Source organism: Cataglyphis hispanica, chromosome 11, assembly GCF_021464435.1.
Source record: "Cataglyphis hispanica isolate Lineage 1 chromosome 11, ULB_Chis1_1.0, whole genome shotgun sequence".
Taxonomy (NCBI): Eukaryota; Metazoa; Arthropoda; class Insecta; order Hymenoptera; family Formicidae; genus Cataglyphis; species Cataglyphis hispanica.
The window spans coordinates 4,615,382-4,629,307 of NC_065964.1; the positions used below are offsets into that span (position 1 = coordinate 4,615,382).

Sequence of the window (13,926 nt, forward strand, 5' to 3'; positions counted from 1 at the left end):
TCGCACGTTTAAAACGACAGAAGAAATTATGAAACATTACAAACAGTTAATATACTTAAATAATAATATATATTTACATACAATATATATAGGTATGTTCCAGTAATTTCAATCAAGCCTGTATCGATCCGTCTGTACGTTTCGTATTTCGAAAAATGGTCGATCGAAGATTCTGATAGATGATTTCGGGGGAGACCGAAGCAAAGACTCGTTCTCGCACTTTCACTTTCACTCTCTCTCTCTCTCTCTCTCTCTCTCTCGATATATCTTCGCAAGAATATATCTTCAATATACGTTCATCCTCTCAAAAATGTCTGTAATATTTTCCGAATGTTTAAGTTACCTTTTACAGGTACGATAAATTGTATGATCGGCACTTGACAACGATAGATGCCAGACAAACGTAATGTTCTTCGATAGCTGTACACGCACGCACACGCAAAATCAGTCTCTCCTATCTACGAGCACGTTCGAAACAAAGATGAGCTCACACGCTGTACCTCAAATCAGTTTAATAACAATTTTATACAATTCGCTACAGCATTTACCACGTGGATACATCCAAATGGCGCTCCGCTCTCCCTCTCTCTCACTCTCTGCGATTATAAATAGCTAGTGTTAAAAAATAGTACCTTAATATGCACACCATTTGTAATCTTTCGTTTTTTTTCTTTATATAACTTCATCAAAACGTGTTCTCTAGATTACAGATCCTAATTCCGCAATATATATCCCTCGGTTTCGTTCAATCCCATCTCCTCGTGTTTCATGAGTGTCCTTTCTTATGATACATTATAAGTTATTATAATTTATATCTGGTAAAGATATAAATTAGAAATTTTGTTATATAAATGTGTATATATACTTTTGATATATGCATATATATACATATATATATCATATTCTTCAATACAATAATAGGAAGAACCATGTCGCTGTCAATATCAGACTTGGTTATTTCGGTAGTTGCATTTCCCTTACTCTCCGCGAATTTTAATTCATTTAAAATTGACCTACTTGGATTGCATATCCCGATTTGCAATTTGTTATCTAAATCGTGTAACAAGCACTTCGGTTGTGTGATTCGTGATATAGCAGACTAATATATCGGATGTTGAAAGTCCCGATTCCAAGCATGGAAAAAAGACGCGTATTCCGGTTCTATTGAGCCGACCTACGTCGCAGCAGAGATATTTTACATAAGAAACACGATATTATTTTTTCGAGTCATTTTTTTGCTTTATTTAAACTTTGAACCATTTTATTGAATTATATATAATAATTATTTTGCATATATAGAGTTCTGTAATAATTAATAGTTAAACTTTATCTTCATCTCGCGGTTATTTCATATACAGCTGTTTGTTTTTGTCAGAGTTTTCTCACTCTTTAGTTGTTGGTAGAGAGTTGTAAAGAGTTATAGATTATATTACATACATTTTCACGTGTGTCACTTCATTATTATTTATTATATTGTTTTTTCATTATTTAGGAAACGCGTTTCTGCATTTTAATAGTTTTGTTATGAAAAAGAAAAAAAACAACTGCAATTTGATTTCGAGCATTGTATTTTTCTTTTTAACGAGGAAACGCGTATTTGAGTCTTTTTAATAGACGATAATGTAATCGATCACAATATCGTCAACAGTCCTGATTCGCACTAGTTGATAATTCTTCGACACTAGAATTATCGTCGGGTTCTTGCAAGTCAGTGAAAAACGACGTAAGTGCGACAATTGAAACGCTATGACCTTCGACATCTGCTCCTTCCGGAGTCTTTTTATGCCACGTCAGAAACGCGTCACTGGATATCACATTGTCCATCCATAATCGATTCATAATGGGAACGAGAGTGCCTATAATCAAAATAACAAGACTCGTCAATTCCATACACTCTTCATACATATCTGCTTCTACATTTATGTGATAGTACGCACATTTTATATATATATATATATATGTATATATATATATATATATATATAATTTTTATGACAAATTCATATTCATAATGTTATTGTATATGCATGTATTTCCATATACATACCTGGTGGAAACTCGATTTTCTTAATATATCTTTGAATTGCATAAAGACATTGCAATTCTAATAATTCGTTCGCATCGACGTATCGTTGAATCAAAGTTTGCAAACTCGCAAAAGTATCCAGATTTAGTTTCCACGTACCGTGATGTCGTTCTGCAAACAAACATAAGAACGTAATTTAGAATAGCACTACAGAAAACTTTTAAAGCAATTGTCTTTAAAAGTTATGTCAGTATCCTTTTGGCTAAAAACAACACAAAGATAATTCATATATATCTTTACTCTAAACAAAATGTATCATCATATATATATTTTTATTATTATTATTATTTTAATAATAATATAATTATAATAATAAATATTTTAAAACATAGTGTAAAATATGTACCTAATGTAGTTTCTAAAATGGCAGTCATTAAATGTCTTATAAATTTGGGATCCTTATCTCTATTACCAACATTTGCCTGAAACAACAAATTGATTATAAAAAATTGCCAATGTATAATTGTGTAAAATGCATATGTACCAACAAAAATGTACTTACAGTTATCCAACTGCAAATTTCATCGAACGAAGTATTTTCTTTCATAAGTCTTGTAAGATTTTCTTGAACCTGTTCTAATGAGAGCTGATCAGTTGTAGCGGACCCTTTGGCACTATTATAATCACCAGATAGGAACTCCAAATTCTAGAAATAACAAAAGAATTAATTAAGTATTGAAAATTATATCTTTAAAAAGAGAAAAAAAAAGAGAAGTTCGGGATACATACACATATAAAAATGTACTATTAAGAATACACCCATTAGTGCAAATGATAAGGTAATTAGAAAGTCATTAGCAAGAATAGAAGTTAAAAAAAAATAGGATGATAGAATCATGCGGAAGAAATGCAAAAAATGAATGCAAGATGAGAAATAGAAAAGTAAAAATATTAAATAAATTTTTTTAAATCAGTAGTAATTAAGCCATCAATCTCATACCATTTTGAAATTCCAACATGTGCTCGTTGCAATAAATATTGCATATCTATAAATTCATGAACTATTGTTTTCGTATCCTGATCTTCATGTTTTAATCTTGATAAAATCAGTTAATATAGTGCAATAATAATTAATATAAAAGTGTTTTGGGGAAAATAGGAAAAGGAGTGGAGAAAAGATAAAAAGAAAAACACTTTTTTATTAGAGAGTTATCTATATATATCCCTCAAACAAAATACAAAAAAAAAAAAAAAAATATATATATATTATAATTTATATACATTAATTTGTGTTTGTGCATTAATTAGTGGTTGTAGAAATGTGCACAAACATAGTGCATGTAATCTGTACAAATGAGTATAATTTCATTTAATATAAAATATATAAAAAAAAATATTTAAAAAGCAAGATGTGTATGTATGCATATATATGTATATATATATACCCCTGTAGTTGTGTATGTGTGCTTATGTGTGAATGTGTCTTTAATAAAAGCATTAATAAAAGATTATGTTTGTAGTAAAAAAAAATAAATAAATAAATAAATAAATAATGCACATAACTATGGGCTAACTAATACTACAACTGCTCATTGAGTGGTTATTCATGATTAGTGGATGTTTTTAAGCTATCTGAAATCTTTATATACATGAATAACCATTCAATTTTATAGAAGCAAAGCTGCAAGGAAGAAAAAAAGATAGTATAAAAATAACGAGAGAATATTTTGCAAACAGCAAAAAATAAAATTTGTATATATACACACATCATACATACAAAACATATATACAACATTTACAATCATTCACAATATATAAGTTTAGTTATAATTGTGACGATCACCGTAAGGAACACTTACGTATTCCGTGGTGATCTTTTCGACATCCTCTGGGTTAATCAAGCTATTCAGTTTAAGTCCAGCTTGATCCCATTTATCGGCGACCCATCTACCCCCTTTGTTGTGAGATACTTTTGTTAGAAGTTCGCCGATAAATTTTCCTACGAAGCTCTGATTCTTTGATTCTCTGCTTTTGTTTCTCAAGCTTACAAATATGCTCTTCATTTGATACAGAGAAACGGCTTCGTCTTGAATAGGATGCGCTGCAACACAAATTAACATATATTTGAATAAATCTTGAAGTATAGTAACGCAAATAAAATGCGATATTTCTCGAATTCAGGCCTGTTGAGCTATAGCACCCGCATGGCATTTTTCTATGGTATAAGATGTGGATAGTCATCATCGAAGAAAAATTTTTCTTTCAATCTTATATCGCTCAGCGCAGTGACAAAAAAATGTATACATATTTACTTACATAATATTTCCGCTAGGTATGTCCAGATTTTCGGTATATCGATAACTAGATCGTCCACTATTTCCAACACTTCTTCCAATCTGAAATAGAATTTATTTGTATTTGATAAGAGTTTAAATTTGATGCGTTACGATGAAATTTATGTGCAGATAACATCAGTATCCTTTTGGCAAACTGAGCACAAAGATATCTTTTATATATCTTTACTTCGTACTACAAGATTTTCATCGTTAATTAATACACAAAATATATGGCAAAATGATTTTACGAAAAAATAATTTTATAAACGAGGAGAATAACTTACCCGCTCTTGAAGCATTCTACATGCAGAATATTTCGTCTAAGCAGATGGGATAAAAGTTTGGAGATCAACTCTCGTTCGATAGATGATTTTTCCAAAACGTAATTAATACATTCGCGGGTAAACTTGACGAATGTTGCATTATCGAACTTTTGCTGGATTTCTAGTACCGTGTTCTGCACAGAAAGAAATTATGCTCAAATTATATATAAAATCTAGATTAATTTTCAATAATATTCTTTAAAAAATTCTCTAAATGACATTGTCTTCTTTTTGGTTAATACGAGTAGCGTCACGATATAACATTACTATAAGAAACCAAAAAGAAGGTATTGCATATTATAGCACACCAATGACTCAAGCATCTCTTATTAAATCAGAGATGGATCTAAGGAGCGTGCACTGTTTGATCCACAATACCTTCGTTCTTCTCACTAAAATATATATATTAAAACTTTAGAAAACTTTAGAAAACTTACTTCTACAATTTGTTCTTCAAAGTAATGACTTATTATGGAGTTGTGAGTTTTTACGAATTCTTCTTCCGACATCGAAGGCTTACGGCTAATTGCGCCAGATTCTGATGCGGATTTTAATACAGGCGGAAGCATGGACACATTTCGGTTTTGCGAGTTGTCAAGTAATGAATGACTTTCTCTACTCGGTCCTGCCATGCTTGACTGATGAGTGCCGTTCCGAGAATTCCTACCGTCTATAAAAATATTTCTCGTAAGAATTACTTCTTCAAAGAATATTTTTTTATGATATGTTGTGTTAGATTAAAATAAATTTATATCTCTGTGCGTGTCTGTATATATAAGAGAGAAAGAGAAAGAAAGAAAAAGAAAACATACCATAAGATCTATAGTCGCGACTACTTTCCCTTGGACCTGTTGATCTTGACCTATAATAACAAATAGAAACGTATAACTGATTGTTCAACATGCCTTTAAATGTTAACTTAAAATTTGCAAAACGTCAGAATTCATTCGTAATCATGTAAGTTTTAGAAGATTCAGAAACTCTAGTCTGTAATTATATATCATCATATATAATAAAATTTAAAATGATTGCAATGCAACTTGAAGTAACATGTGTTTGAAAGGATATCTTACCCAGAGAGTGGTAATGGTGGCATCTTTTTATCTTGGTCCAAATTCGGCATATTGTCCAAGCAGGCAAATTTATTTGTGTTTGTTATTGTCTTGGAATTGGAATTGGACGGGATCTCCAGCCGGGATCTCCATAGATAAGATGCCCTGTTGCCAAGTTGCATATCGTCCATCGGTGGCTATTAAAAAAACAAAAACAAAAAACAAATTAATGATAAAATTAATAATATTGGCACTTTAATAGCAAAAAGAGCTAAAAAATAAATATTCGTGCTATAAAAATCGGTATTACTTACAGTTTTAATTTTCAATTTTGCCGTTTCCACCGAATATGTCGCGGGTCTTACTCTTCCTACTGGTTGACTCCAACCATCATCACTAGGTCCACCACCTGGTCCACCTAGCGTAAAAAATTGTTCATAATAATTCATTTTAAAATAATTATAGTACACTACTGTCAGAGTCATTGCAGATAATGTGTTCTTAATAAACAAGGCTAGCAAATGGATCTCATTATAAAACTTACGATTTCTTTTCCTGTCATTATTACGATCATCTTTTCGTGATGGGTTTAACGAAGTGCTATTGACTTGCATATCTAGTCTTTCGGATTCTGCTTCTTTTTGAATTTCATCTATTGTTTTGGGATTGTTCTCATTTCTTCTCGGAATCCATTTGTTTGCTCTTAAATCTATAACATCTTGAAGCATAAAACGGATCCTCGAACTAATTTTTACATTTCCCGGTCCTTCTTTATTCTGTGCGCTTCGGGTAACAATTTCTTGCATTCTATTAAAATATTCTTGCATGTCCTGAATAAAAACAAACAAAATGTATAGATTGAAATAATATAGTCTTCATTGTCATCAACAAATCTTTTTAATATAGATCTCAAGAATATGAAGGATATGAATAATTACGTCATTAGCATTGTTGGGTGATGATTTCGATTCCAAGTCTTTACCAATAGTTGTTAGCAACTTGCATAAGCACTCCAAATTATCCTCATCATTCTGATCTAATAAATGACGGATACAGCGGTGCATGATTTTACTAGTCAAAATTTGTTGTTTGTATAATTCTCCAATAAACCTGCAAACATAAAATAAATATGCTTAATAAATGATAAATTTACATTAATTATCTTTACACCTAGCTACATATGCGCGTACGGAGTTATATAATAATATAATCTTATAAACAATATCAAAATTTAAAAATGAAAATAAAACATTTACATACCGAATATTTCCTACGGATTTTACACGTACACGACGTTCTTCCTCTTCAAATTCCAAGAGCATCATCTTTTTCTTCTCCTAAGAAGTAAATGCAAAAGAACAATATTATATATAAGGATATCATCATATTAGATGTAAGAATAAAATATTTTATTGGAGAAAAAAATTCAAAAAACACAGTTGCAAAATAGAATACATTACGCAAGATACTTACAGGATCCGTGATTTCTTCGATTTCCTTGAGTTTCCTTTTCCTCTCGACATCGTCAATCGGATTTTTCTCAAACTCTTTTTGGCAACGTGTGATAATGAGTTTCTTAAAGTTGACGGAACTATCCTGATTATTGGATCCCGCAACTTCCATCATACCCAATTCTTTGCACATTAACGCATATTCCACGGAGAAGCTGGGTTCATCGACAGCTTTTTCAAAAACTAAGTTGATGACTCCTTGCAGACGCTCCGGTGTATCAATCTCTAAACTCCGAACCTGTTCAACTAACGTGTTGAACTTTTGTGGAGTGAGCTTATTCAATACACTTCGTACTTTCTTGTAGAGAGCTTCTGTCTTTGTCTGCTCTTCAGTGAGATTGGTTGGATTTAATCTGGTCGGTCTCCACGCATTTTCCGCTTCTCTCAGTTTCACGTCTTCTCTGAGCGATAAAGAAACGTGAATAACATTTGGTTTGTTTGGCTTTGGTTTGCCCCGATCGCTCTTACGACTTGTTGGTGGCTGCGTAAAACAAGAAATGTCTTGTATTAATATCAGAGTTGATATCGGACAAATTAATTCAATAGAGAAAAAAGATTCAGTCAGAAAATGTATGTTATCCATCAAAAGATTTCGGACCACTACTTTTACTAAGCATCATCTATCCTTCAATCACTTTCTTTTCAGCATCTATCCTGTTTCTTAGCCTTAATTAGACTTACCGGTCGCGTGCTCATATTTGCTTTCGCAAATCCTGGCATCAATGAGTCATGCCTGGTCATGTTTGCATCCTTAAACGCTCTCAAATCCACGGAATTATGCGCATTCTGTAAAAATGACGTATTAAAACATTAAACATATACGTGTATAAATTATATATGTGTAAAAGCAACAAGTAATCATACCTGTAAACTATCCTTCAGAACGGCTTGTAAATTAGGGAGGTTAGGCGGCTTGATCCGGCTGTTGGGCTCAAATTGAAGCTTCATTAAAAAATCGCGGTCATAGATCTTCTTGCCGCTTAAATTTGTGGGACTCCATTGGTCCTTTTTATAGTCATATTTGAGCGACGGCTGTCTGGGCGTGGCGGAAACTTCGTTCGGAGACGCGTTACTGCTAGGAGTCTTGACTTCTTGCTGTTTCTTCTCCGTAATCGTTGGTGTTACTATCGTTGCCGGCTTTTCATCATTTGACGCGTGGAATGCCGAGGCCTTGAAGTTCTCTTCATTTTTCTGCGCGACCAACGGATCCAAGACCACCGGTTCCACTGATTCCGCGTTCTCCTCGATAAACGCATGGTCGACTACATCATCGAACTGTGTGTTCGATTTGACGTTATCTTCCTTTTTCGGGGAAGATTCTTTGCTAGTCGACAATTTGTCTACACTTTGAGGCAGCATTTGTACGGGAGCGCTTTCCTTAGGCACCTCGGCAGGCGCGAGTTTCTCAGCTTTTACGGAGTGAACAGGCAGAATCTCCTTCTTGGATTCATAATTGTCCTTCTCCTTGATATCTTTGCTGATCTCTCTAGCGGGCTCCTTATTACTGTCTCTCGGGGCCGGAACATGTTGCTCCTTGTTGTCTTGCTTGGGTTCTGTCGTTTTTGCCGTCGATACGGTATTATTTACGAAGGCATCCATATCCGTGCCTTCTTTCTCCGCTCCCTTCCGGTTCAGCTCGCGAGGTTTCAATTTATTTTTGCTCTTTTGCTTCTGCATAGCTTTACCTAAGAAAAAAAAATCAGAGAACACATATGATAAAAGTAATACACGAACGTGGAAATATCAAGACAGCTGAAAAAACTTGCACGCGTAATTTCAACAAATGTATATATTATTGTATTACTGTACCACAGTATAAATTGTGATAATTAAAAGCTTGAGAAAAAAAGAACGAGATTTTCTTTCTACCCCGCCATTAGGAAGAGACAGTCTAACGATTAAAGTTGCGTTTCATCGCAAGTGGAGTTTTGACCCGAGAGTCTGATCTGACGTGTATCGATCGCAGATCTCATATACCATGATCTCGGGATCCTCGTCGGTTACGACTTCTGGATCTCGTGCTGCTGCTAGCACGGCTGCCGCCGCCGTCTTTCGCTCTTCGGTCGCTCATGTTTCGCATGTGTCCGCGCGCACGTGCACTCTCACATCTTCGACGACGGGATGAGAGGCTCGAGTTTCTGTCGCCGTTCCCGCTTGCGTCCGCGGCACTGATTCAGTATTTATTTATAAACCTGCCAAATCCCTGCCAAAAACGTGGCGTAGATGCGACACGAACGCGCAACGAGGATCGCATGTTTCTCTCGTCAATAATCTCATCGATACGACAAGACGTAGTAATAACGAACATATGGCAATTCGTCCTCGAACGTAGGCGCGTCGATTACAATAAAACGTGAGGTAAAGATACAATATTCGTCGTGAACAATTCGCGACTTGGATCTCGATCCGAGAATTCGCGACGATAATCCACCGTACGGGCCGACGACGACGACGACGACGATCCCCGCGAACGATTGTCTCCGACTGAGAGACACTTCGGAAAACCCTCGGGCCTGGCTAGCCGCGGCGCCCGACGACTTTCACGCATCTATTTTAACCTGTGAACTGGCGCAAACCGACAGGCACGACATAGGATTTCTTAAATTAGTTCTGTTCCTCGGTTAGTGCGACGGAGCAGGCGCATTTGAAGCGCAATTTTAGCGACTCGTCCGACCGGAAAAAAAATAATTCCCGAATCCATTCGCGTTTATTTATTCGTGAACGTGGGATCCTCTTCCAGAATCGATCGGAATCCTTCCATAGGTACTCTTTTTGATCAACGGAGTTTGATCTCTCCCAGTTGACGATTATCGAAATCGGCTAATTACTTGGACGCGCGCGCGATACGTTCACCAATCGTCTCGGATTCGAGTCTCTCGACGCGCACGAAAGTAGATTGAAGTCACGTTTTACAAAAGCAGGTCGAGAAGACGGCCGGTCTCCGAGGAGAATCGATCGATCCCACGGCGATAAATAAAAATCACCGTAGATATTCGGATGCGCCGTTTACGATCGAATGCGAAGAGCGATGACGCGAAGCGACTGCAAATTTCGAGAAAGACGATATAATTAGACGATGGCTGGCTCCGTGGATCGTGCGCGCGCGAATTGTCTATCGCCGCGGACGTTCGTCGGGGCTCAAAGAGCATCGCGCAAAACGAATGGAAGTGAAAAAAAAATTCGCACGCGAGTATATGTATCTCTCTCTCTCTCGTTATCGGCAAATGAAAAAAAAATACGTCCAGCGGTGATATAATTTTTTTTTTTATTATTATTAATTACAAATACCATTCGTCGAAAAAGAGAGAAAGAGAGAGAGAGAGAGAGAGAGAGAGCGCTTTATCGTGTTCTCGAGAATATTTTTATACGCGACAGAACACGAGAAATGCGAAGCAACTGACACACGCCCTCTCTTTCGGTCTCGTTAAAGAATCTCCTACGATGTTTTATAAAGCGGATCGAGCCGCCGCCGCGTTTTCCGACGACTTTTTCTAAATCGCGGAAGACTTTCACTCGCGGCTTCAAGGTTGTCGATCCGACAACGGCGGTGGCAGCGGTGGCGCCGAAAGTCTCGTTGCATTTTTTTTTTGGCGCACACGCACGCCTCGTGTTCTCGTGAAATGGCGTTAGCCGAGGTTCTAACCGTACAAGCGCGTGCGCACGCTGACGCACGGCATGCACGTACGCACGCACTCTGCGTTACCACACGCGCGGCCGTGACCCCGGTCTGCGAAAAAAAATCCTTTCAACGGATGGGAGCATGCATTTTCGTATGATTTAATATATAATGTCGTATGATATCATCGATTTATTTGTCGCCGTGATTTTTTGCCATTTTTTGTTAAAAAATACCGATAATCGTGCTACATATGTTGCATTTTTTTCGATGCTTCAAGCTTTTCGACAGACGAGATTGATTCCTTTCATACTCGCAAGAAAAAAAAAATCGAGAGGAATAATCTAATAAAGTAATAACTAATAAATATTTAATAAAATAAATTTTTCACTCGTTATTTATCGGGGAATTGAAAATCGAAATGCAATCTCGCGTAAAACCGAGCGAGGACTTTCGTAAAAATTCGTAAAGAAAAGATTCACCGATTGTCCGAAAATGGTTTCTACCGAAAGATGGTTTTACGAAGATCGATCCACCAAGGACGGACCTCGGATGTGCCAATATGGTGCGGTATTCTCTTTCGATCATTCACAAAATGGCCACATACCACCGCGCGAAACGGCACATGCAACGCCTTCCTTTCGGATAAAATTCTATTAAATATACTTGCCGCGGATAATATAATTTGACTATAAATTTCAATCGCGTCAAGAATAACTAAGTAATTTTAAAGCCACTAAAAACGATCCGAGAGCGTTTTATGCGCAGAGGAACATATGACTTTATTTGAAACGTGATGAGTCCACGTGGTGGATAAAAAATTCGTCTGAATAATCCTACGATAAAGTCGAGATGGATCGTGAGATAAATAGGCGATATTACATAAATATATTATTTAATAACGAAAATACGTGTCCGAAAACCTGAATAAAGTACCGGAAGTACTGGTGTAAGTAACCGGATTACGGTGGCCATACTTGCTCGGCCTTTGTAAAATTCGACGGCACGATCGCGCGATATTTATCGGCCCGAGACCGCCACGTAGAATCGCGCATATAATTTTACAAATCTATTGAAATAAATAAGACAGATAAGAGGAAAAACGAAGGAGCGCGCGCGCGCACCCGCCTCGTCTCGGCTCGTTTCGCCTCGTCTCGTCTCGCCGACTACAAGATGTCGGGGACCACGTTGCCAGGGAGCGAGAGATACCGACATCTTTTAATCACGAGGAGCACCGAAATGATAAAAAGATACTATTAATACGTACATCTCGATCGCAAGATCGTCTCTTCCACCGTTGATTTTTCCGCACCTCACTGCTTCGCGTTTCCAATCGTGTTACTATTCACTAGATCGAAACCCATTCTCCTCGAAGATTACTCGAACGAGATCGGTGACAAAGCAGGAGGGACTTTCTCATGGGACAAGACAGACGGGCAGAGGAAAATGGAAAGAACGACGCGTGTATAGGGCGCTCGTTGCGTTTAAATTAAAAAAGAAATGTATGTACAAATATCGATAGACGTTGATTATATAGACTGTAACACGATGCGAGAAACGATATATAACAAGCGTATTCGTTACGTGGGCGACGAAATGATGTGTACAATATGTAACGTGATTGAGGGAAATGAAAAAAAAAAAAAAAAATGAGAAAGGGAGCGACGTGGCGAGAACACGATCCTTAAAATTGTCGATCACAATTGAGAGATGTGGAATAAAATAAAATTAAAAAAAAATTTAAGTAAATTAAATTATAAAAAAAGGAAGGGAAAGAATTGGGAGAAGAGAGCGGAGTGTAAAATGCGACCGGCTAGCACAGCACGTGCTGGCTACTGAAGGCCGTCCGGTCTCTCGACGACGAAGGAGAGGACCCGATATCGTCACTTCCTCCCCTCCCCCTCCCTTCCTGCCCCGCGCGTCGCCGGTTAAATCCTGCCTCGTTCATCCTCGCCATGAATCGGCCATTTTCGCGCAACCGCGTCACCCGTCTTCGGCTTTCTTCGTCTCCCGAGACTCGGCTAGACTCGGCTCGATTCGCCTCGCCTTGTCATGTCTCCTCCTTCACCAAGTTCCTACACGTTTCTATCGTAGAGCACAAAAGAGATAGACGGGCGAAAGCTTCTATTGTCCATAACGATCGTTGGGAGGGTTCGGTACCTTAGACGCAACGACGCGAAATGCCATTCGCGACAATTTTCTCGAGCTTTCCACGAAAAGCGAGCAAGCATGATAAAAAAAAAAAAAAAATAGCGCAAACCTTTCAATCTCTTACATTCAGTGAGAAATCAGATATATTTAATTTAAAAAAAGATTGTCTCGTGCATGCAATCGGATTTTCACGGAGACAAGAGACAACAATACATTTTTGGCGGGAAAATCATTAGTAAAGGACAGAAAAAGGATAGACGAGATGCGTCCTATAGTCTAAGGACACGTATATGTCCCCTTTTTTCGAAATCTCATCGAAACACGTGTATTCGTGAATAATCGAATCGCGTTCAATATAAAATATACAAGTATAATTATTATTACAATTAATTATTATTATATTATAAACAATACGAACGAGCAAATCGAATGTCCTTCTTGCGAGGGATAAATACATTTTTTTGGGGGACGCAAGAAACTCCAGAGGAAATACTTATAAACAAAAAATATAGAAACATACAAAAAAAAAGTTGTATCTTACCCTTTCTCTTAATTTTGCGACGCGACACACAATAGAATACAATTTATTATTTATTATTAATTTATCGATGCGTAGAAGTTTCAAACGGGAGAATCTTCACGTCATAAGTAATAGTTAAACGCTATTTATTTAAGCATACTTCGTACTAAAATCACACGAATACCGGACACTTCAAGACCGCGAATATCAACAACAACACGGTGTCACGACACTTTGGTTCCTTCGAAAATTCGTTAAGCGAGAATTGAAAAATGATCGTTTGCCCTCAAGTTTATTCGCGCGCGAGGTATTCGATGCGAAATAGAAATCGAGTGCGATTCGGTTGAATTAATCGAGACGTAATATTTAAAACACTTTCTTGCCCCAATGG

General features: G+C 36.8%; 1 protein-coding gene and 1 non-coding gene across 7 annotated transcripts in view; both read right to left on the bottom strand.

The window, feature by feature from the left end:
* Positions 1-50: 50 nt before the first annotated feature.
* The window catches only part of LOC126852823 (eukaryotic translation initiation factor 4 gamma 3-like), a 38,407-nt gene continuing 24,531 nt past the window's right edge, over positions 51-13,926 (bottom strand). For all 6 annotated transcript variants that reach the window (XM_050598029.1, XM_050598028.1, XM_050598026.1 and 3 more), the window contains 17 exons: positions 8,113-8,933; positions 7,930-8,034; positions 7,211-7,729; positions 6,998-7,074; positions 6,676-6,847; positions 6,282-6,567; positions 6,052-6,155; positions 5,759-5,934; positions 5,498-5,547; positions 5,123-5,355; positions 4,647-4,819; positions 4,343-4,422; positions 3,886-4,127; positions 2,589-2,732; positions 2,433-2,508; positions 2,048-2,197; positions 51-1,856 (listed from right to left, as the gene is read on the bottom strand). In XM_050598029.1, coding sequence (XP_050453986.1) covers positions 1,642-1,856; positions 2,048-2,197; positions 2,433-2,508; positions 2,589-2,732; positions 3,886-4,127; positions 4,343-4,422; positions 4,647-4,819; positions 5,123-5,355; positions 5,498-5,547; positions 5,759-5,934; positions 6,052-6,155; positions 6,282-6,567; positions 6,676-6,847; positions 6,998-7,074; positions 7,211-7,729; positions 7,930-8,034; positions 8,113-8,933 — 3,623 coding nt within the window. In that variant the 3' untranslated portion in view covers positions 51-1,641. The remainder of the gene's footprint in view (positions 1,857-2,047; positions 2,198-2,432; positions 2,509-2,588; positions 2,733-3,885; positions 4,128-4,342; positions 4,423-4,646; positions 4,820-5,122; positions 5,356-5,497; positions 5,548-5,758; positions 5,935-6,051; positions 6,156-6,281; positions 6,568-6,675; positions 6,848-6,997; positions 7,075-7,210; positions 7,730-7,929; positions 8,035-8,112; positions 8,934-13,926) is intronic.
* LOC126853245 (small nucleolar RNA SNORA53) lies at positions 4,905-5,045 on the bottom strand. The gene has a single exon (XR_007687927.1). It is a non-coding gene; the product is annotated as a small nucleolar RNA SNORA53 (small nucleolar RNA).